Raw genomic sequence first — 24,187 nt, forward strand, 5'->3', positions numbered from 1 at the left:
GAGAACAACACTCGTCTCGGTAGACGGTGTTTCGGTATGCGTAGCACATGACCGAGCCATCGCAGTCGATGATGCTGGATGTTTGCCCGGATTGAGGTGCCTGCAGCACAACCAAATACCCGTTTTCTAATCGCCATCCACAACCAGCTACGCTTCTGAGGCATCGGTGGTCGAAACCCTGAAGACGCCTCACATCATCTGTCCGCAGAGGCCATGTCTCGCACCCATACAACAACACAGCCCCTACACACGACCCTTAAGATCCAGTGAGATGCAATACTTGTTATTCTCAGACGGTTCTAATGTATCAACTAGTTTGACAGCACCTATGTCCTCAGAACACCGGGTTTCAAAAGTAATCTCAAGACACCACAGCTTGATTATTGAAACCGATGAAGTTGTTGAAGAAACATCCGCCGGATATAATTGGCATTGCAGAAACTTGGCTCCACCTATGCGTTGTTGCTGTAGATTTTACCATAGACGCACACCAGATTATGTGACTGGATCGTTGCAACATCAGGCAAAATGGTCTCACACTGTGCGTCCAAAGTCTCTCAATGACAGTCTCCTTTCAAGCGCTTCTGGTAGATCCTTAGACTGGAAATTCTATCAGGTCTTACCTCGTGACGAGTGGAAGCAAATAAATACCAGTGGATTACCCTTCTTTTAATGGCTGCGAAAATGATGGATGGTTACCAAATCACTGTATGTGGTATTAGTAACAACAAATTTTCTAAGTAACAACACGGATTCGGAGAGGCACTCTTCTGCGTAGCGAATGCATAAGAGCAGCTAATAATTGCATATGTCGCGGGTACTCTCATCTTTATCGGTGCCATATGCTGTGATTTCTCAGTCTTTGGTGGGGATTTCACACCGTCTCTTCCGTTGACTTAACAGCTTTCTCAAGAACATAACATTCATGGTGAGTGTAGACCCATACCCTGTACTTAGTATGGTTCTCCAAAGGTTCTGCACTATGTCTCAAACTATTTAATGTTCACGTTATCCAGGCCCCGTCCCCAACATGTTCACTTCCACCAGGCTTTGCAAGCCATATTAAAATCCGGTAACCAACCCATTGTGTTGATGATATAATGAAGCAGCATTTTGAATCAGATGTGATTTATGGATAGGAACTAATACGTGAGCTCCAATCTGGCACCCAAAAATTCACGGCCATCTTATGTGGTACCGATAGCACACTCCAATCCTGAGCAAGACGTGAACATTCATCCTTAGTGGGCTCAACCCGGCAAGCGACATTGAGCTAACGGCTAAAACAGATTCTCGAATAGGAAAACGAACCAATCCTAAATGGACAGCTTTCAGTCAATTTACTCCAGCATTATCAAACCACTGCCAACAATCTGCATCTAGACTAATCTCACTCCCTGGGTCCGTGCAAATGAAGGCCGCTAAAAGCGTCAGAGGCCTAGAATGTCAATCCTATGAACACAGCTTTAAACAGCCTAGCATTTAAGATATTGGATTCTCCAGACCTCATCCACACGTACAAAGTCATACCAAACCCACGGTACCCATACCAAGGACTATTCAACTTTACAATGCATGTTCGCCTCCGCTCTAAGCCACCGGCATAACCGCCCGCTATGCAAAGAAAAATCCGTCAGTAAAAGTTACACCAGACTGGAGCGCGCTTACGGTTGAAGTAGTCCTTGCCAAAAACCGCCACAGAATATGGGTAGCATAAAGTCTACATGCACCAGACACTTGTGCAGGGTTGACTCCCGTTTGGAGGACAATCGCGGGAAAAAAAGGCCACACATCTGTCACTAGATTCTTCACTTTTACCAACTTCCCTGTCTGATCTTGTCACTCCACTATGGTCGCCGTGCTTCTATGTCGCGATAATCCTGTGTGGTACCCTGGCTGTAACTCAGTTTCTAAAGGTTCAACTTTACGAGGAAGTTCAAAAGAAAGTAGTCAAACCAAGGGCAGCGTGATCCCTTACTACAATTAATCGTATTGCAAGGCTGTCTGAAAGAAGGCTTACTATCCCCTGCGATATGAGAGTGAAAGCGGTAAGTTGTTTCCCCAGGCGACCAGCAAGTACATATCCATGGAAGCAGCGATGCTTCCTTCCCATAAAGGAGGATGAGTTAGGAATGGTCAGCCGTAAAAGCTGTTCAATCCGATCGCTGGCGCATTATTCGATCGAAATACCTTCAAATCCAAGGAGTTTAGTGGTTCTGCAAAGGTGTATTATGTGGGTAGCCGCATTAAGAGTCAGACCGTTATGCATTACCTCTCCTGTCGCCAGGCCATTCTCCTGCAGTCGTTCCGATCAGACTATTGAATCATTAGCTCTAGGAAGGGCCTCTCCAAAAACTAACGACCACTGCACCGTGGTTCAGACTTTTGAATCAAAGATTCAAGGTGAGGTACCTCAACCGGCTATTTCCGACATGGGCAACCGAGAGCTACCATTCACCTTTACGGCTCTTCATTCACTAACTCCTCCCCACACTTCTTTCATCCAGGTTCTTCTGGTTCCCCTACCCGTTGTTACGTACCTAAGGTTCTGTCTAGCAAGATAAATACAAACAGACTTATTAAATTCAAAGGATCTGTTCCTTATTGTGGCTTCCAACTTGCGTATGCCAAACTTACCAACAGGTAGCTCTTGCTCAAACTTTGTTCCCTCTTTAGACCAATGTATTTTCCGTCCCCGAAGCACACATACAAAATCCCGCTTAGGTTACAAATCCAACCGCTCGGGATGAGCCAAGATTTCTCGAACTTTGCTCTTCGGTTTTCTGATGATCCTTGTATCTACGATGTGAGAGTTGTGTTTAGCCCCAGGAATAAATGCTCTTTGCTGGAGTGGATTTCAGCCGATAGTCAACTTTGTGTATTTGGGATGACTGGTTCAAACAAGATCGGTACATCTCGACACAGTAAACTCAACGTGTTTGTTGCGTCAGCCTACGTTCCAACGGATGGGCAGCTTTGAGGCTAAGAATAAATTGTGATTTGTCACGGTTGTTCCGGTCAGCGAAAACTGCACGTATCGTAACTCTGATAGGCACTATAAATATCCAGGTCAGCCGACTGAGTCCTGAGAAAGTGCATCTTGGTGACCGATTTTGGTTTGACGCTAGGTGCACGGGGGAGACCTTTTCAACTGGTTATTTCTAGCCAGCACAAGAGGTCACACTTCGTGACTTCCAGACCACCAACTACAAGTCAGCCTTTCATTCAGTTGGACCATGTGACAATCAGCTACCGGTTGAGTTTCCATACAAAATTGCCATTGATTTTAGAATACACCACTTCACTCCGATCACGGCATTGTGCGGACATGCGCATCTGCTTGCTCTAGAATAAGTCGGCTGCAAAGCTTCTCCGTAGCTCAGCAATATGGAATCATGTTTGCTAATAAGCTCCCGGAATTCAACGAACACAACAGTGATTTGGATGACGATTGGAGAAAGATGAAAGAACCATGTCCACCACCTTCGATATTAGTCGTCCAAGGTCACTACCACACCTCAACGAACAGTGAATCTCGTCACGTCCATCACCTCTGATTGAAGCCAGGAAAACAATATTGGCAACAAATGACCATGTTGATGCACGTAAATCCCTCAAGTGCCGAACAGTTCAGAGCCTAAGGAGTGACAGAGCGCACGATTTTTGGGAAATTTTACCCTTCCTCGATAGATCAGCTACTCACACTTTACAGGTTGTAGTGGTTAGGCTATGTGCTTCATGTGCCAAAGAACCGTCTGCCACATAGAACCCTCTTCATCCAGCCTTGTGTCGTACTGTGATGACCCAGAATCGGTCAGTCCGTGACTTGGCAAGTCATCCGCGTTGGCAACTGCTGTCGCCCCGGATGGGGGTCGTAGGACTAGACAGATTCTGAGAGATATGACTGTGCCACCCAGCCAATGGCTGCCTTGCGTCAAAACTACCGCCTTCATTGTGTAAACTTCAGTTTCTGACATACCGAAGAAATGAATCCATTTGCCGTCAGCGCATACATTGAGCCATCACCCCTAACACATGGCTCTAATTCCCTGGTTCTCCTTATCCTCAGTGAACAATCTAGCAGCTGGAACTACTGTCCTTCGGTGCATCATTTGTGGGCTGAAAAACTGAACTAATCTTGTTAACTTTACGTCAATAACGCCAACCTCCTGCTACTGCAAATTTTATGATTTCGGCGAAACGAACGAAGGCCGCACCGGCATCACATACCGTTATTGTTGACCCGACATTCCTGCCGCCCTCCATGAATCTACCTAAATAGTAGATCCGCAAGAAGCCGTTGAACCTGTAGGTAAGTCAGCAAAGCATCCAAATATCGTAATCTGGTGGATGATTTGAATATTCAAGTTGGCCTACTACTGCGTAAGGAAGTACATACTTCTAGGTCGATTACGATTTTGTATGGTCTAAGATGCTGCAAGATATGGCTGTTAATTAATGTCAGTAGGGTTCTTACCGTCAGTTGCTACCCACGTTGTCTGAACGATTACCTAAAGGTATGTTCACCTCGGAATTATTGTGATAGGCTAGCACTAGGTCCGTTTCTCATTTACTTACTTTTTTTGTCACAAGATTTTTGCATAAATTATGGTTGTACGGCAATGATCCATCAGTACTGGATAGGCAGTTGTTCTGTCAAGAATGATGGTAAGATTTAATATCAGTGTCCACCACTCATAGTGTTCAACGACTTCTGCTATGCGCTTATTATCGGCTGTTCCTACTTGACCCGGACCTGCAACACGAATGCTGTCATCATCATTCGGATGGCAGCAACTGCAAATCAACCATTGACCATTTGGTTATCAACTAAAGATCTTTGTTTCAATATTGTCGTCTATTCTTGGGTTGATTCTGATTATGCCTTTGTACAAGCGCCAGCATCAATTCACTCCTCACTCCTGCTCATAGGATTGCATGGTCAAATCGGGGTTGATCATTTTGCCCCGTCTAACAGGCCTCCCTGACTTAACAGTGGAAGTTGTCTAGCTGTAACACCCTTGCGGTGCCTAGCTACCATGCCACCCGAAGGAAGCACGAGGGCCGAGATACTGCCAAATTGCCGAAGTCTTGACAGAGGCAGTCGAGATGCAGATGTCGGGTTCGAACCACGGATCTTCCGGCCATAGTCACTGAGCCATCTCGCGCTAACAGTATCGAATCGAACCAGCTCGTACGCCGTTGGGAGCACCGGTACAAAATGGTTATGGCTGCATGATGTGAAAAAGGCAATGTTCACAGCCTTTAGGGTCATTTCTCCGGACCCTTTGACTTAGTCAAATAAGTGTTGAACATCGTCTCGGTAAGTGACTGTTATTTTGCCAGAAGGAACATGCCGGCAGCTGATTACCATAGTGCGCACAGGTCACCCAAACGTCGAATTCTTAAGAGCTTAAGGCATGTTATAGCCCTGTTGTTTAAGGGAAATCTGGGAAATGGAGAAGGTGTTTCTAGAAATTTGTCGTTGCACTCTGCTTTTATTGCTCCGGTCGACCGGACCCAAGCAATTTGTAACATAAAAAGCCATCTGCGGAAGAGATCGATCAGAAGTTAGCTTGTTGATAGATTAACGGGGCACTTCTGAGAACAATTTATCCGGTTTCCTTCAACATAGACCTTTTAGACAGGGGGTCGGAATGGCATTCAGAACATATAAGTCCGTGGTCCTCTTACACAGCAGGAACTTTGAATAAGTGGACCACCTGAAGACAGAATAACGCACCTTGTCCTCATTGATGTTTAAACCAAACCTTCTCATTGTTTCAGGTTGGCGGATTATTATCAGCCCGATTGAGCATGGCGGACAAGATCCCTCAAATTTCTCTATCGGTTGACACACCGGAAGGACCCATGACTGACGAACGTCCGAAAGTTTCAGCGCAACGCCCTCTGTGAGTTCTTGCAGCAGTATTTCTTCTGTCGAGGTATAGAGACATGTGGCAAAATAATATTTGTTATGCTATCTTCAGCCACAAAACTATAGCAGAGAAGATGGAGACCGAGGAGGAAGCAAATACTCATTGGTTGTGTACGTAAGGAATGATGTAGCAATCATAAGGTCTGGGTCAGAATCCGTTGTGCACAGTCCGGCAGGTCCTGATCACTCGAAGATCACCAGCAGTTTAGAGTTCGCGTTTCGCTCTGCGACTCGAAGTTTCATGGTAATGTTTATAGAGGGTCATTACGATGACTAATTTCTAGAAACTGCCTGATAAGGAAGTTAAGTTGAACCGCTGTGTTGTGTTCGACGAAGGATGGAGTGCGGCGACAAACAGCATAAGAGCGGAAAAAATTGAGGACCCAAAAGCTAGGCTTTATTCACCCAAAACGTTGACTTTGCGAGCTGAAATGAAAAAGTGGCTTGACAATGAACAAGGCAACCTTTTGAAACTTATTTCTGGACACGGATAGACAAAAGGAAAACGGGAACACTCGTCTACAACCGTCAGTAGTACTAATTTCGAGTCGTCGAAGGTAGTCGGTCAATGCTTAAACGCTGAACCTTTTGTATGACCTTAATGAGTGCATCACTAGATGGATTGAAGAGACATGGTTTTCATTTCGTACACACATTGCCTAATGATAAATCGAACGTCCTCTAGGGAGAATGGGAGATTCTCGGAACGAAGGAATTCATTGGGCGTGTTGCTGCAAGATAACAGAGATGCGTACAAGCGTTTTACATCCAGCTGAGATGAAGTATTCGCACAGACGCTCCGACAGAGAGAGAGGCTTTTCTCGATACCTGGTCTCCAGAGCGATAACCTGATAGGCCGTGGTTAGATTTTATCACTTTTTGTTATTCCTTTCTGTCGTGCAGAATACATAAACGCAACAGACCGCTGACCGATTGCAATTTTGAAATGGATTCCGAGTGGGTAATGCTTCCATTTCCGCACTGCTTCGACAACTGCGCAAGCTTCTTTCTCAATTGCAGAATGATTTCTTTTTCACTGACAGACAGTGTACGCGAGAAGAATGCGACCGGTGTGCCATCTTGATTGGGTGTAGCGGAAATCGCAACATCAGATGCACCACTTTCGACAACCAGAGGTACTCTCGGACCGAGAGTGACCACATTGGTATCCATCAACTCTTTTGAGACTTCCAAACTCAGGGACTGGAAGGGTTGTTTTGTGAGTAATTGGGTAGATTTTATCAGAGAAACGGCTTATCCAACGAGAATGGTATGCGAACAAGCCAACCACACGTTTTTGCGACTTTATGTCCTTCGCAAGTGGAAGGACCTGAAACGTTCAGGGTCTGGTCTGATGATACCTTCAGTAATTTGATAGCCACAGAGTCTGATTTTAGTTATGGAAATTGTACTCTTGTCGTGATTTAACTGAAGGCCACGATTTTGTGCTACGGCAAGAAGACGCTGGAGATTTCGGACTTGTCCTTCTTGATTGTTTCCACAAATGGTGATATTATCCATGTATGCATGTGTCCCGGTAAGTTCGTCCGCGTATATTTGAAAGCACGGTACAGCATTCATTACTCCAAACTATATTAGGCGAAGTTTATTAAGATTGTTCCAAGACTCAAAATCCGTGTAGATTCTGTCACTTTCCTTAGTGGGCATTTGATGATACGCACTTTCAAATCAGGCGTGCTGAAAATACTGTACTGGGATATTTTGCTACTTATATCCTGAATTCTGGGGAGCGGGTAAGCGTCTAGTCAACAACCATTCGTTTCTTCTGACGGTCATTTGTCGTGACGGACACTTGCGCTCTCCATGAAGACTCTGAGGATACAATGATTTGTTGATGGAATAAATGCTTTACTCCAGAAGCAATGAAAACTTCGTCGTCTGCAAAATGCCATGCCATCAGAAGAAAGCACGAGGGCTACTGCCTGGTTGCCCTGCACAACTTGGATCAACAAGTACAACTAATGTGATGGGTTCTATTTTGGTAGCGATTAGAACATAAAACGAGAAAGAAGGTTCATCACCATTGAAGATTTCCAGAGACTTTTGAAGTTCGAAAAAATACTGCCCAAGTAGATTATCCGCACATAGATCACCTAGTAGTGAAGACTTGAAAAAGGAGCACACGTTTTGTTTATGCCGCAATGTTAAAAAACAGTGTCCAAGAATGAAGCCGTTATGCTGGGTGGACGCCAAAGTGATCCCAGATGAGGACGATTGCATAGGCCACTGATTAGGACGGACTACACTTTCGAAAATGAAACTTTCCAAACAACCAGTATCAACAAGAGCTCGAAATGGAACACCATCGGCTTTCACATCGGCGACTGCGTCTCTAAGACACTTTGAGGCCGCAGCATTGATGCAAGATAGTGCACTAAAAATGGATGAGTGGTTCCTCAGACCAGTGGAAAATCTGCATACATTTTAAAAATGTCCTTTGATTCCACAATCTTAGCAGATCGCATCTTTAGTGGGGCATTGATAACGCTGGTGACGAGCATAGCTACAGAAAAAACATGAAGGCTTTATACTAGAAACGGCCATTTGTTCGCGAAATGATGGAACGCGAAGAGTTTGATGCGGTCGCACAGGGCAGTTGACTGTTATTGTTTTCGCGCTAGTTCGAGTGATTTTGCATGACCGTAGGTGGCCTGTGTTCCAATAGCCTCTGCCGAATATAGTTCGAATAACATCTACCAATAAATAAGTCTCGTAATGCTTCATCGCTTTGTTGTTCTGCGCCGACAGCAAAGTTCTCTCCGTCTTGCTTACAAGTATTCAACAGATGCCGGGTGAATATTTCATTTTTTGGCCGTACGTAAATCTTTCGCAAAGTTGTGATAGATTATTCGTAGTCCTTACAGTTCTTGATGAAGCGGTACACACTAGGAGCCACGTAATTCAACAGGGTTTTCAGTGATTGAGAAAAAATGGAGTCAAGGAAATCCGCGAATGTACTCCCAGATATCTGCCGAGTCTTGAGCACAGGACGCGAAAATCGACCCACTATTTGATTAAACGTTTTGGATAAATAAAATGTTCTATTCGACGAGGAATAGAGCATGGTGCCAGAGGAGTAATGGAAAAGACTGAGGGTCCAATATCTGAGCTGTATTCACCCAAAACTTCGGCACTGCGAGCGAAAACGAGAAAAAAGTGATTTAGCAATGAACGATGAGACGTTTTGAAAAACAGCAAATATGCAAAACGCCGGCCTCTAATCAAGGGCTTCGAAAAGATCGAATGGGATATTTTAACACGACTGGCAACCTCTTCCGTATGCCACTGTTGTATGAAAGTTCCCGTTTGTACAGGGGACTTCGGCATTATCCTTAATGTTCCTGATTTGTTTGATGGACAGTCAGCCGCGCATCCTGCCTTTCATAGTATTTCAATCAACAGGGCCACACTTGATCATGAAAATGATTCGCAACCAAAAATAGTCATGTAAACTGTACAAAACTACTTAGAGGAACATGGAAAACAGTCATCAGATTACTGGAATTTCGTCACGTTGGGCGAGTCCTACAATCGATAGTTTGGCAAAGAACGTAATTAAATGATATTGCTGACTTTCCTTGTTGAGGCGGGACTTCGTATCGATTCTTTGTCCTTCAATAGCAGATTTACCGGTGAAGCTATAGGGATAATGATTAGTACTCCATAGACAAATCGTAGTAGCCTGTACCACTTGGTTGTTTGGTCCATAAAGCCCTACGTAACTTAGGTGACTTCAGGCACCTATTTCATTGAACGCGTTTTTCATTCGGCGAACAATCCTCAAACCCCCTTAAACCCAGATGGTAATCTTGATCGAATGCAGTAACTCCCCCCCCTTCAAAGTATATGTATTTACCAATTTGCATAAATTCTCCCAAGCTTCCGGTAGAAACTTTTTGCTCTTGAAAACACCGTTTAAAATCCAAGGCGCAGTTCGTGAAACGTTTTAACTACCTTGGAAGCTGTACAAGTTGTTGCTAGTGTGATGAGTGAAGTTACTGTGAGAATCCCGAAGACCAAAACCGCGTTTGCAAATGGATATCATTGAACTTCAAGGACCGTGTTCGTTATTCAAGCTTGAGAGCAAGATACGGGTTTCTCCTTGAAACAGCGAAACTTACACTAAGACAGTTCTGCTCTGTGTATTAAAGAACCACCAAAACACCATCTGTCTGGACACCGCAAACTTGCTGACCTCACTTTTATACCACGTCATAAGCAAGTTCAGTCGGCTTTGTCTGACCCAATTTGTTCGTAAACAACGTGGACACTACACGGATTAGTCAGGATCAAAGTTCCTATTCAGTACTCACTTCTCTAGATATAACATCTGGTCTTGACACCTAGGTAAATGAGATCACCGCGGCAGTGGTGCATCTCAGTCCCTGGAATAAACCGGTAGCTCTAATTTGTATCCAACAGAATCTGGGAGACTTATTTCGAGCCCGGTAATCAGAAGGGTGACTGGAAGATAAATGTGCCTGTTTTAATATGTATAGGCTTTGGATTTTCTTGCCATCGATCTGTCCGTACACGCGGTCAAGTTGCTTGCGAAGTCACAAAAATCAACTGGCGTATGTGAAAAGTCCTGGAAACACAGCTAAATTGATCTGGTCGCTAAGTTTTTGGTCCTTGAATTGGGTCCGGGAGTGGGGGACGGTGGCTCACCAAACGTTGTAGGAATTCAGGAAGTTCTGTAACGGGTTCATGGTTGAGGATACGTCGCTCTGGTAAATGATAATATGGAAGTATAGATGTAGTACACTACTAGTAAAGTTATTGAAAACTCTTCGACAGCCCACGACCGGTTTCGCCCTTCTTGGGGCTCATCAGACGGACGCAGTCCCGGAGTGTCCGTCAACCTTATGTTCCACCTGAACCCAAATTGGACTGATTTTGACAATTACACTCACCCACAGATCGACTTGGTTTTCGCAAGAGACTCAACTGAATCTCTCGTTTGTGATATTCTACAACTGAATGTGCTGTAATACATGTAGTGCTACACGTATTACATGTATTACGTCCATACATGTATCGCGATATCTCGAATATCGTACCGACTGAAACGTGAGACGACCTTTGTGCTGCACATTCAGTTGCTTAGAACATCATTAACGAGAGATTTAGCTGGTTTCCAGGTGAGTCTTCCGTCAAAACCAAATTGGCATGCAAATGAGTGTATTTCGATAATAGGTAAGTGTTTCTGACGCTACAAAGAACCTCAAATGAGTTTATCCCGCCACTTGGAGTTTTACGGATACGGTTTCCGCTAGGTATTTGTCCACCGCAACCCAATTATAGTTACGTTTGGATCTTTTAGTGCTTTAGCGAGTCCGCTCTCCTGGAGGTAGCCTAAACCTTATCCTATAGCGTCGACAGTTTGCTAACATTGTCAGCCATTTTTAACGCAGAATATATATATATATATATATATATGTACGCGATTACATACTACAGTAAATATATATGCATGCATTCATGTATATCATCGGCTATCCTCACACTTATTGTGCACGATTTGGTTTTTGTGTACAATTAGCAGCAAATCTTCAATTTCGAATTCTTAACTTTGTTGTGCAAGTTATCCTGGGGCGATTATCGCTTCCAGCTGAAAGTCCACTTTCACTTATCCCGTACGTTGTCGTTTTGTTTAACTGACCGTCCATATACAAGCATAATTTTTAAGTAATCACCATTGGCAAATGTGATCTCGAGATGAAGTAGATTTCAAAACTCATGCAGCCAACATGAGAGGTACCGAGTTCGATCCCATCTGAAACCTTTCAGTTGTTCTATCCTAGGAGGCCAAACTTCTTCGATGATTCATTTTAGGCCATCTGCACCAAAATTGAACCGTAGTGGATAGACGGCATACTGACTGACATGCAGCTTTTTGGGAGATCCTTGGCTTCTTTGTCCACGTGCATCGGTTGTGCGTCCAGTCTTCTCATCATTCTACAGAGAGATCTCTTCGCAACTAATTTTATCCAATAACCTTTCAGAGGCATCGGACGATGGTTGACAATGACGCAGACTGCAGCGTATCGACAATTGGTTCCAGGCAACGACACCATTACAGACCATGAATTGTTTCTCCACAGAAGCCCAGAAGACATGTGGATGGCGCTCCCACAACACGGTAAACGTAAGTATTCAGCTTTGAAAATCAATTTTACTTCCTTAATACACTACGGAGGACAGATGCAACAAACGAGTTATATTCACTTCCTTTTGTGAGCCACTAAATTGTCTACCAAGTGCAAAGGTTTCAGCAGCAGTAATTTTCCAGTGTACTGGGAACAGAAATTGAAGACGACAAGTTTTTCAATTCGTCTTAAGCACGTGGCCTTGTCTTCCAGTTTTCCTGTTTATTTGTCTCTTAGTCCTCGTCCAGACAGGCGACAACCTCTAACACACCAAAGTATTGAAACCTCCGCTCTCATGGTTTGATCTACTTCGAATAATTTCCACCCAGTTTGCAGTTAGACGGAAAGTACTTTCTGGAGCAGATGCTCCTGTGGCACGTGAACAATGTTCTCGGCTACACCATGTCAAGCATATATCGCTTTTATTGGTGGTTTTGGTAGCTTCTACTGTTTCTTAGAATGAATCTAATCTTGTTTCAGCGAGGGATACTACTTAAGAACTGAATGTACGCTGCGCGTCTTGCCCGATTTCAGTTCATTGCATGACACACTTTATGGAGGTTATTTCTGAAACACTATGCAGAGTTTTTGTAGGTGGTGGTGGGTAGACAGGCAGAAATAACTGGGGTCTCCTATCTTCATGGCCGGGTTCACACCATGGGGCACTCGGATCCACGTTCGTCACTGTTTGCTCACTGTTATGAATGACTCCCTTATTAGATATCCAGAGAGATGTAAGGATTGAGGCCGCTGTGATCATCACAAGCAGGTTTCTTCTACAAAATTATCGCCATATTTTATCTCCGTTTATTGGAATGCCCCTGTTCTACTACATTGCTGTCACGCCTTCTATTACCTGGTGTTTACCTTAGCACTAACGCATATGCTACGCATATACTGGTCGTATGAGAAAGTAGTATCTCGGACTCATGGTGCCCTATTAGTCAGAGCTCAAGATAGCTCAGTGGTTAAAGCGAGGAATTACTGATTGGAAGGTTCATGGTTCAAACCCAATCTCCGGCTCTCGGCTACTCCTGTTTAGACTTAGGCAACCTGACTGTACCGTAGTCATTGTGCTTGCTTTGGGTTGCATGGCAGCTAGCCGCCGGATGGGTGTTACGTCGGTGCTACCGGTGCCTGAAGGCGTTCGAAGGCAGCTTCAGCTCTGGATTGGTGGCATTTCGTTGGCACCGAAAGCTACTTACTGCCTCCCCAAGCCCTACTGAGGGATTGACGCAGTTGCTGCTGTCCACTCGATGTGTTCTTGCACTTTTGATAATCATATTCTCCTCGATACTTTACAAACCTCTCTGATATTCTGTTGGAAAAAAGATAGAAAATGAGCGCTGATCTGTGTTTCATTCTATTCTTGATTATCATAGTCTCATCCTGTCACTTACAGTTTGCGTCTTCGATGTAACCGAGTTTGCCCGATACCACCCCGGAGGAATCGACGTGTTGTTACAGAATGCAGGAACTGATGCAACAGAAGCCTACAGAATGGTAAGTTTCGATCTATGAAAGAAATAAACGATGCTTTGGTCCTGCCTCCACTAATCTATAATTAGCTCAGAGGAGAAATAAATTCATGCAGTGAGTGAAAATTCCATCTGAGAAGTCGTCACTCGAGAAAAAGTTGACACGTTCCGCGTGATGTGGTTTCCATGGTTGAAGGATGAGTGGCACTCTATCCAGACAGATCTTGAACGTTCCTTCTATATTTTCCCAACAACACCATATTGTAGAGACATTGGGGGCTGATTGATGGCGCGAGACGGTGACTGAGATTGCCGTTAAGTCGGGTTCTAAACAACCTACGATTTCCGTCACTTTGGTTCGCAGCTAAATGCCAGCCCAATACAAGTCGTAAAACTGGGGTATCTGCATTTTTGGTGTTCCCCAAGTAGCTCTGATGCAAATGAAAGACACTGGTATCTCGACTTCTTATACGAACGTAGACTACTCCTAGAATGCGCCTCGCTTTTAGATTGAAGTGAAGTTTTCGTTATCTTTGCTCCCGTATCATGCTGCTGAGCAGCAATGATTAACTTGAATGGGTCGCATCCGCCCCAGTCTAATAACTAACTTTTAATCTCTCTATTGACTAAACTCTCAGAATTTTCTACTTAGAACCAAATTAATGGTTACTGATGAACTTTTCAGTCTTGGTGACTATATTCATCTGATACACAATACGTTCCACTCACTTTCTTCGATATTATTCAACTACAGGCTCACTCGTACGTCAATGTGAACATCATTGAAAAGTGCCGACGGGGTTTCTTACGCAGAAGCCAAATTGGTCAAGCTCGGTTCCCCAACCGTAAGTCCACCATCCTAGTTTGTAATCTGTGGAATTTCACTCTATTTTTCACCTTTCGGTCAGTACAGCTAGTCCTGGACGTGTTCCAAAAATGCTTCCATGTAGATCTCCCAATCTGCCATATCGCCTTGGCTTAGTCAAGCCAAATAGAACCCGTTTAAATTGACCGCCGATCAGTAACTCTGGGATAGTGACAAAGGTTATTCAGATTGTGATTTTCCTTCTAGATTAGGGGGTCCACGCCAGTCGTTTTTGGGGACAGAGATTGCTCCATATATATTCCTTGATTTCAGGTGTGATAGAAGGACATCCATACCGCGAACAGTGTCTTCTGAAAGGGTGTTCTATAATAACGGTGTAACACTTCACTGGGTACTTTTCTACTTCCACTTCCCTCGTTACTTTATTCTAGTTCATTCGATAACTATTTGGTAGCAAGGAGATATCTTTTCTGAGTGTGGATTACCTTTGAATTGAAAAGGAAGTGAACGAAGGACGTTACAAAAATCCTGGGCACCGTTGATGCTCTTCGGCTTTCAGGATGGAGCTCACGTAACCCTTCCTGTCCTTGACCGGAGACACTGAAAGATATGGTGGCTAACCCATGTCAGTGGCATTCATCCAGTCAGTTTCTGTCCAGATTGTTTGATAGAGTGTTGGAATGTAAGCTCCTCGGGGTGTTTGTTATTAGTCAGCTCTAGTTCACCCGTGTTGAATTTTTCTTCTCGTTATAAAGCTCCATGAAGATAAATTGATATGGTTGCACATCAGTGATGCACCAGCAAGTTCTGTACTTCAGTAGTTACTGCACTTGTAGTGAATCAATCCGTCTTTTTGGGTGTTGCCAATTTGGCAATCACCACACACACAGCATCCGCACAACTCTGAACTTAGATTACCCCTGCTTTGAAGTTCTATAACCATCTTGCAGTGGTTTCAACCACCGCCGAAAATTCTCTTCCCATGAGTCCTGTAACCGATTAAGTCCTCCCCCACTTTCAGATATTGCAAACTCTCCGAGAGAGTTGCGGCAGACGGATTTCTCTTGTAAGTTAGCGAACCGTTGTGGCCGAATCAAGCAGTTCCACGATAATACCGATAAACATCGTGCACACGATGTGGTCGACCTGTGCACCGTGGACCTTTTCAGCTGTTCAGCACGGAATGATCAAGCTTTACACGACAAGTTTTTGCAGTGGGACTTGCAAACAGGGGCCCCTATTCGCTTTAACCTGAGGAGTAGTGAATCGGGGATTGAGTCCGCGCATCTTTCATCTATCCTCGGACGAGTGACGCTAAATTTTCTGTGCAGGTGGTGTAAGATCCGGACGGTTAAGGATCTCACAGGATGATTGCGACTATTAGATTATACGCAGTTCGTAGCCAGTAGTCGATAGGAGCAGACAGACGTGGGGCAGCAGATGATATATTGAAAACTGACAGGAACTGGTTCTACAGAAAAACGGATTAGTAAGCATCATGAATTAAGAAAACGTACAATCAACAATGACGCAATCTGCAGGAGCGGGAAGTAGTCACTGTCACAGCACGGATTTCTATAGGGGCAACAACAAGTAAGTACCAAACGATGTACAAACATACATATCGGGGCAGTCTGACAGTGTGAGTTGGCCGTAACGGCGCAGGAGTCAGTACGTTCGGAATGTGAGGGACTGTCTTTCGGTCGGCGTCGACGCAGCCGCTCGTGTCGCGCGACAGGTCAGATTGCGCGGTTTCGGCCGTTTAAAACAAAGCTCAGCAGGGGCTCTGGCAGGCGTGATACATAGGTAATACAAAATAATCAGCCTCTCCGAATGTCGGGTCGGTGTAGTCGGTAGGGCGTTCCCCTGCCGTCCGGAGGGTCCGGGTTCGATACCCAGTCAGCCCGATTTCCCGTCGGAGTGGGCGCTCAAAAAATAGGTGCAATCTAGGCGAACTTGCAGGCAATGACAGACGGGCAACGAATATTGACATCACTTACTGAGGGATAAGCAGACCTTAAGTAGGAGCAAAGCAGGGGGAAAACGAGCAGCAAGAAAACGAAACGGTGTCATAGTAAACAGACGTAAGTCATGTTACTCGTGAGCAGTCAGGAAACAAGGAAAGTTACCCTTGTTCACCGTTTATTCATAGGGGGAATCAACAGGTGGCTTACCTCCACTGCCCCCCCACACGTATCCTATAAATAAGTTTTTACTACTATTCTCGAAGATTGTGAGTTCGAATCTCTTCGGGCTTTGTATGATTCACATTAGCGAAACAGGTTTGCCTAGGAGCCCCAAACCCCGTTAACTTTTTTTCTGGACCTAAGAAATCGAAAGCCATAATGAATCTCCTGCTGATAATTCGCATGCAAACAAAAACAAAAATCAAATCGTTCAGCTCTAGCACCCTTTCGGTGCCTAGCTGCCATGCCACACGAAGGAGACATGAGGGCCGGGATCCTGCCAGGTTGCCCAAGCCCAGATAGGGGAAGTCGAGAGGCAGAGGTTCGGGTTCGAACAACGGACCTTCCGGTGAGTAAATTCGCGCTCTAATCACTTGATCCATCTCGCCCCAATTTCGAATGCCGTGACCCCTGAATCTGACAAAGCCAGTAGAGCAATTCTTGTACTATTCTTATGCAATTCTTTTACCTATAGAGGAAAATGCCGGTAGCTCAGGTAGCGTAGATGGTGGTCGTTGGCTTTTTTCTGAGCTGGGCAATTTGATATCAAACATTTCATCACCAATCGAGGTGACATCATTAGTGCGCTATTGGGGAGCGTAGTAGTGCGTAGCGGTGGGTTAGTGAATAATAAAATAAATAATCGTTCACATTTCCGGTGCCTAGCTGCCATGTCACCCGGAGGAAGCACGAGGGCTAGGATACTGCCAGGCCGCCCAGGTCTAAACAGGGGAAGTCGAATGGCACAGGTCCGGTTCGAACCACGGACCTTCCGGTGAGTAGATTCGCGCTCTAACCACTTGGGCCATTTCTGAGTGGGTTAGTAGTTGTGCTACTACTAAGGTCGGACCCGACCTTCACATTCTCATTCCTACCGATGCCATTCAGCTGGGAGCTTTTCCGCGCGTGGTTTCTGCTTGACTTTCCGGCCTAGGAGCGCGTAATGGGAATGTTAGTGGTGCATTACTTTACTCAATCTCTGAGCTTTTTTAAATCTACGGGTAGAAGTCAAGTAAAAGGTAATTATCGTTCCGTTTGGGCGGTACACAACCATAAATAAAGGCCGGATAAAAGTTGACAGATATTATCGGCCAGCGTGTTTTTGGTCTGGACATGTTTAGTGACTCTGTCATCCATGTGCCAGTCGCGAATTGCACAGAAGTTACTTGGATACATTGAGTGCTGTGCCAGGTGGATACCACCAAGAAGAGAGCTACTCGAACTCTCATGTGCAGGAAAACTCCCGGGATTTCGACCAGGTGGACGGTCGTCATGGACTACTAGGAGAATGGCTTCTCTGAACGCTTCTCGATGTGAGCTTAATGTTCGTGGCTTCTGGTCTGTTCAGGGATCTGCAATATTAAAAAACGGATTGCTCGGATTAAGGCACTGTTTCGGTTTGGGGATAAGTTTACTTACGTTTTTATATTTATAAGATCGGTGGATGTTCTATACATTCTGTTTGCCTTTTTTCGTCTTACGCGTTATGTTACCATCACAGACAGTTTTTAAGGTGACACACTGCTTTTTGTGTACTGATTTCAGAACTACTACCGTCAATGATTCCTTCGCGGGCTCCGAATCCGCTGCCGAAGAAGCCTAAGTGAGTGCCAAATTTTGACACCTGTTGGTTTTTGAAGTCGAAACAACTATTTAACTCAGCGGAAGACTAATTTCACAAGACGGAAACTTCCTTCGAGGAGCCACTCATCGCATGATCACGTCATGTGGTTTCCTTGATTGGAGGGTGAATGGCGCTGTCCTGTCTAAGTGAGGGCTGATCACATCCCTGATCAGCCACTCGTGATCAAACGGCTAATTGTTCGACTACTGTCCGGCAGATCGTGGATTCGAAACTCAGTCTCGTGAGATGCGCACTGCTGATGATTCTCAATAAGGACCAAACAGCTGTACACAGCTTCCCAGATTCTTAGCGTAGATAGGTCTCACCGATAGGACGAAATTTCTACTAAAGTAAACGATTAGTCCTCTTCCGCTTTTGGTAGACATATGGGACTGAGTAGGATGACATCACAAACTGTTTTCGCACATTATTATTTTTGACAGCTTTTGATTTGGGAATTCCGCTCCCTTAAGCTCAAGATACCCCAGTAGTTAAGGTGCGAACTTACTGACTGGAAGGTTCATGGCTCTCACACAACCCCAGCACTTCGACTGGTTCTGTCTAGACTTGGGCAGCCTTCCAGTATCTGAACCCTCGGGTGGCATGGGAGCTAGGCACGGAAAGGGTGTTACAGCTGAATTATGGTTAATACGCCCTCTGTAAATGCGTCCTCTATTTATTCCCAGGTGGGATTGGACCTTCACAGACCAGATGAATGTGAGTGTGACCATTGAATTTCCGGAATTCCAAACCGCTTTTGATTCCTTGTCTTGGGTAGACAACCTACGTGCATTGGCCGTGTGGGTTCCACCCCCTGAAGATTCATCTCGCGGAACATTGATCATTCGCACCCTTTTAGATGACGGAACCTATCATCGAATCGCTCTACGTAAGTAAAACCCTCAGTCAATTGCACATGAACTCTCATGTATGCCACATTTTTCTACGCTTACTTAAAAAGGAGCTGATATAAAATTGATTGTTAAACTAGTCCAAATGCTGTTCTGTGTACATTCTATTTCTCATAGGCGTAATGCGAGACGTGTGGTCGAACTGTGGATTTCACTTTCTAATGATTTGTCTTTTTGGGGTGATCTTACTCTTACCAGATCGATGTACCAACTAACTGATTCTGCGCAGCGATCAGCCTACAAAAATTATATCATTTTTGCAAAGTACATTCATTTGCACACCGATTTGGATTCAAGTAGAACATAAGGTTGACGGAAGCCCAGGAACTGTGTTCACCCGATGAGCCCCAAAAAGAGCGAAACAGATTGTGGGCTTTCGGCGAGTTTTCAGTAACTTTTTGAGTAGTTTCCTTCAGGATCTAATTATTGATTTTATCACCACGATAGCCCTTCTAGGGACAGACGTTCGCCGGCCATTGCTCCCTAAATGGATCCCGTCAGCACTGCGTCCGCCTGAACTCGGACCAATGATTCTCTTCATTTACGAATTCGACGATAATCCATTAAGTTACTGTGGAAGTTCATAAGGTTTTCCTAAATTCGGTATGGAATGCTTTAGACACTTGCTCGCATATAAGCCAACCACAACGGGACCACTCTCCATTGATCTAACAGGGAGCAAATACGAAGTTCACAGTCCACTTGGCCTGTTCACCTTAACACCGGGTAGTTTTGCCGTTTTCTCCAGACAACGCGCACAACCGAGATTTTTGCAACGATCAATCAATACCGACCGGGCTTATGCGAGAAAAAGCTGATATAAGCCAGCAACTGGCTTTGGGGTTAAGGACAACTTGTAATTGGTGCCGAAATTCATTGGCTTCATTGAAATGTTTTCTTTATTTTTACTTGTATTGCCAATTCAAAGCTTCATTACTGTTGAAGCTATGCAATCACAATGGCAATAGTCCACAGCCTGCGCCTTGGAAACGCTTTCGTCTTTTGAATACTGTGGTCGAGAAGTCCTCGAAGCTCGTGGAATTCTTTTCCCTAAAACCATACCGCATCAGCCCCTAGGGCAATATTTCATAACCGTCCGTCCGACCAAGAGCTGGTGGTCAAGATTAAGTGCTGCAGTGATCCAAGATATCTTAGCAGTTAATGCGCGGAATTAATGACATGAGGGTTCGTGGTTCGAACCCAACCCGGACATCTCGACTGCTTTTGTCTAGGCTGGGGCAATCTGACAATATTTCAGCCCTCGTAACCTTTTGGAGTGGCATGGCAGCTATGCATCGAGTGCCGGTGCTGAGCGATTATTACTGATTATTATGTACTTGACCTCTGCCTGTCGAATCAATCCCTATCCTGTCTCACTCTGCTAATTGTTCAGTCGCCCAACGCGCCTGAACCCCTCCTTTGGCCGACAGAACGATTTTCTTTATTTCACTTAGGATTTCTTACGCTTATAATTCTCTTTCACTTCCTACCCTTCAAAATTCTTACAGACTTCCAGTTTCCATGACTGGAAGTCCGTGACACTCTGCAGTTGTGACTTGTTCACGCTATTGATTTTCTACGTACTGGTGTCTCGTTGTTTTTTCACGTTTTTAGTTTATTTGATGTGTATCATTCTTGCGATTGGGTTGCTGATTGTGAGTTCTGCACTTCACCATTGTGTGTCATCATCACCGGCTGCATATAACCAGAAGGGGGAACGCTGTGACAAACAGTTGAGCGGGGGGTTATTACAGACAGTCTCATGTCCTTGTGGGAGGCAATCAAGAACACCAAGATTGTTCTTCCTTCTCTCAGCTCAGCGTCACAGCTCTTCACAGCTTCACTCCAATGGCGCTATATTTCACGTTTGATTACTTTGTTTATCGGAACACCGTAGGCAACAGGGTTCTCAGTCAACCACACTAAGCGGGCTACTGTGGTTCAGAAGGATATGAGCCAGTTCGAAAACCGTCGGAAGTCAACAAAAGTGTTTGTAGGGAATTCGACGTCAGGAGCTATTTTTGCTGAACATTCACTGAATGACCGGAGCCCGAGTTTTCTTGCATCCGGATGGCAGTTTCTCAAACCTCACCCCATCCAATGGTATATTGGGGGGTTACCTCCCTTCTCTTTTTTGTTCGTTGGCGATATACTGACGGATAAGTTCTTGTCTTGTTATAACGCTCTAATATTCCTGAATCGTCCGTCTGTAGGCTTGAGTGTGCGATGGATCGGACCTCACGGTGATCCAGACAATCGTAAATACACTAAATAACTCAATTACGCGATTTCATACCCTCAAATCATATGGTGTTGACGCGAAACTAGGTTGGACCATACCCAATGCTCATGTGTACACACGAGCCAACCAGTGTGACAGACAAATTTGTAGTTGCATCGGTTCCTCCACCTTGAACAGGGACAGTGGAGATGGCTTTTACCAACCCACGCGACTTCAGCTTGTCGGGTGGACAGAGTTTGTCCTACACTGTTACACCGGTCGGAAACCTAGTCAGACGAGCTCGACCACCGACTTATCCGAAGTATTGCTTGAATCTAGTGGAAACTTCAGGTCGACAAAATGAAACCCGTCTCGCAGATGAGCTTATCGTACTTCATGTGTTGCGCTAGCTTGGTCATGTGCTCTTAATACCGCGTGGCTGACTGTTGACTAAGATCATCCCGATGAAGGTGAGGTAATGATGTGGCATAGAAACAGAGCGCGTGAGTAGCAAATTCATTCGCATCCGCAGCTAGATGAGGAACCGAGGCGCGACGCGTCCATTGGTAGACACTGACAGACATGACAAAGTCCCGCAATTAATAGCATTTATGCAGGAAAGTTGTTATCTTCAGTGTATGCTCCTCTCCTCAATCCCACCCTGCACTGGTAACAACACAAGCGTCACTTACCTAGTCCAATCATTCCAGTTGTCGTTCTCAGTTAGTAGTTGTTGCTCGCATTTCCAATATAATCGGTGAGCTAGACTGCACCAGATATGACCAATTTACACCTCCCACACAGTGTAATGCTGGTAAGGATGATTATCTATTTAGCAAGATGACAACACAAACGTCTGTTGGATGTGAACTTTCATCCGTTGGCAAAACCTGGGGACTATCTAAATAAACATTGTTTTTCAAGACGGTAACAATTAAACTACCTTCTCAGCCTGTTTTCTCTTGAGCTAGCTTGCAACTTGAGCTCAGTCTCCAAACGTTAGTCAATAACTGATGAGAACGTACCTACATATGAGAATAAGTTGGTTGGCCTGATGGTTCAGTAACTCGTTTTTCCCATGTGTTACAGGGATATCTTTGGATAGTATGGTGAATGCGTTAATGCGGTCACAACGAAATGAACGAGTGTGCTATTGTACTAGATGCCCTGTCCAAAGGGCCTTTTGTTACTATGCGCAGTGTGTTTGTTGTTTTGTCAGGCATACCCAGGCAATGGTCGACTCCCGCTTTATTTGATATGAAGTTGTTCAAAATTCCAGGCGGAAAAGGTCGTTTATTTGTTTCCTTCTCCCTTTGTCCAAGGTCTTTTGCCGTCACTTTCACCCCGCTTATCTTCCCTTCGTTTGACCAAAAGCACCTCCCATTCGGCGCCTGATGTGACAGGCTCGGTTCTAAGCACTGATCGATTCAGACTGTCCTTGGACATTGTTCACATTCAGCCAAAGTCACCATCACTCACTTCCATAGGATCCGTGGTGTCGGATACGATCAGCTCCTTTCCGGACGCTGATTCAGGTGAGTGCGATCTCTGGTATGCCTATGTCTTCTGCCTCTTTTCCTGGTCACATCCATTAATATTTCTCGTTTCACTTACAGACGAATCATTTTTCACCTGCCGTGTGAAAGAATGTGAGCGCGTAGCTAATTCTCCATACCGACTGGTCCGGTTGTGTTGGGCATCGGATACCGCTTGGATACCCGTTCCACTGGGCCATCACGTGATGTTACGGATCAAGGATCAAGATGGTGGGTTTCCGGCACTTTCTCCGCTAACCACTGACCACTGAATGCTATGTAAAGAATCCCCTTCAGTGGTTTCCTTGATTTTTTGGCATTTCGATACATTGTAGAACGAGGTTGTGGCGCTTCGCGTTACCTACATGTCGTTGCAGTTTAAGTTTTCGCAATTATTCATTGGTCGTCAGGTATATAGTAGTTAGTTTTATATATTCAACTCATGGGACGATCGAAGCCTTCAAAAATTCTGTGGAGGGTGAGCTGTGCCTGCTAGGAAGCTCGAAATCCTTCTGAATTCGTAACCAGCTCAGCACTGAGAGATTCGGAAGAGCGGCTCGTTTCCCTTGAAATCTTTCCCCTAACAAAGTCATTTCGTACCTTACCTTGAGATAAGTTGGCAGTATTGGCGCTTATTAAAAGCGTGTTAACTGAAGACAAGATTCCGTAGCATGTGGCTGTATTATTTCACAATGAGAACAGAGCCCCATGGTATTTCCAAGTGCATCATGAGTGGTGCAGATCAAGGTCACAAATGCAATCTGGCAAACGTAAATATCTTTGTGTGCGGACACACGAGACGCGGATGGGAGTTTCTGGAAGCATGGTATTCTGCGACGAAGTTGATCAACCGGCACGTTCATTTACATTCAGTTTATGCATTTACATGCGAAGGAAGAATATACCAACCGGAAACTCAAAGAAAGCCGATTATTGGAATAACAAACCAAGAATAGGGATTCTCTGGGAGTCAGATCAACAAAGGTTACAAAATAGAACACAGAGAGGTCAAAGACAGAGGTTACTCCGGCACCGACCGGAAGACGGGTAAGGAGTCCGGGTTCCAACGTCATGCGGTCACCGACTAATCAGGACACAAGATAACAGACCAGCCAGCGGAACCGCGATGGTCGAGGGTGAGTCCCTGCTAGCAGCACTTACATCAACACACTCGCACTATTAATCAACTCACGGCGACTGACTCGTTGCTACGCTCTACTCCGCCGCCTAACAACACACTGATGACGTCTCCTCGACTAGCGATAAAAGGTTTGCAATGAAGTTACCCAGCTTAGCAT

General features: G+C 44.9%; 1 protein-coding gene across 1 annotated transcript in view; it reads left to right on the top strand.

Annotated features, from left to right (window-relative positions):
* Nucleotides 1-24,187, top strand: part of T265_11229 (hypothetical protein) — a gene marked incomplete at both ends in the record, with an annotated part of 45,997 nt that overhangs the window by 14,568 nt on the left and 7,242 nt on the right. Inside the window, 8 exons of the mRNA XM_009177831.1 lie at nt 5,788-5,912; nt 11,965-12,107; nt 13,511-13,611; nt 14,341-14,431; nt 18,144-18,201; nt 18,909-19,111; nt 22,677-22,889; nt 22,971-23,120. Coding sequence (XP_009176095.1) covers nt 5,788-5,912; nt 11,965-12,107; nt 13,511-13,611; nt 14,341-14,431; nt 18,144-18,201; nt 18,909-19,111; nt 22,677-22,889; nt 22,971-23,120 — 1,084 coding nt within the window. The remainder of the gene's footprint in view (nt 1-5,787; nt 5,913-11,964; nt 12,108-13,510; nt 13,612-14,340; nt 14,432-18,143; nt 18,202-18,908; nt 19,112-22,676; nt 22,890-22,970; nt 23,121-24,187) is intronic.

This window comes from Opisthorchis viverrini, assembly GCF_000715545.1.
Source record: "Opisthorchis viverrini unplaced genomic scaffold opera_v5_470, whole genome shotgun sequence".
NCBI classification, from domain to species: domain Eukaryota; kingdom Metazoa; phylum Platyhelminthes; class Trematoda; order Opisthorchiida; family Opisthorchiidae; genus Opisthorchis; species Opisthorchis viverrini.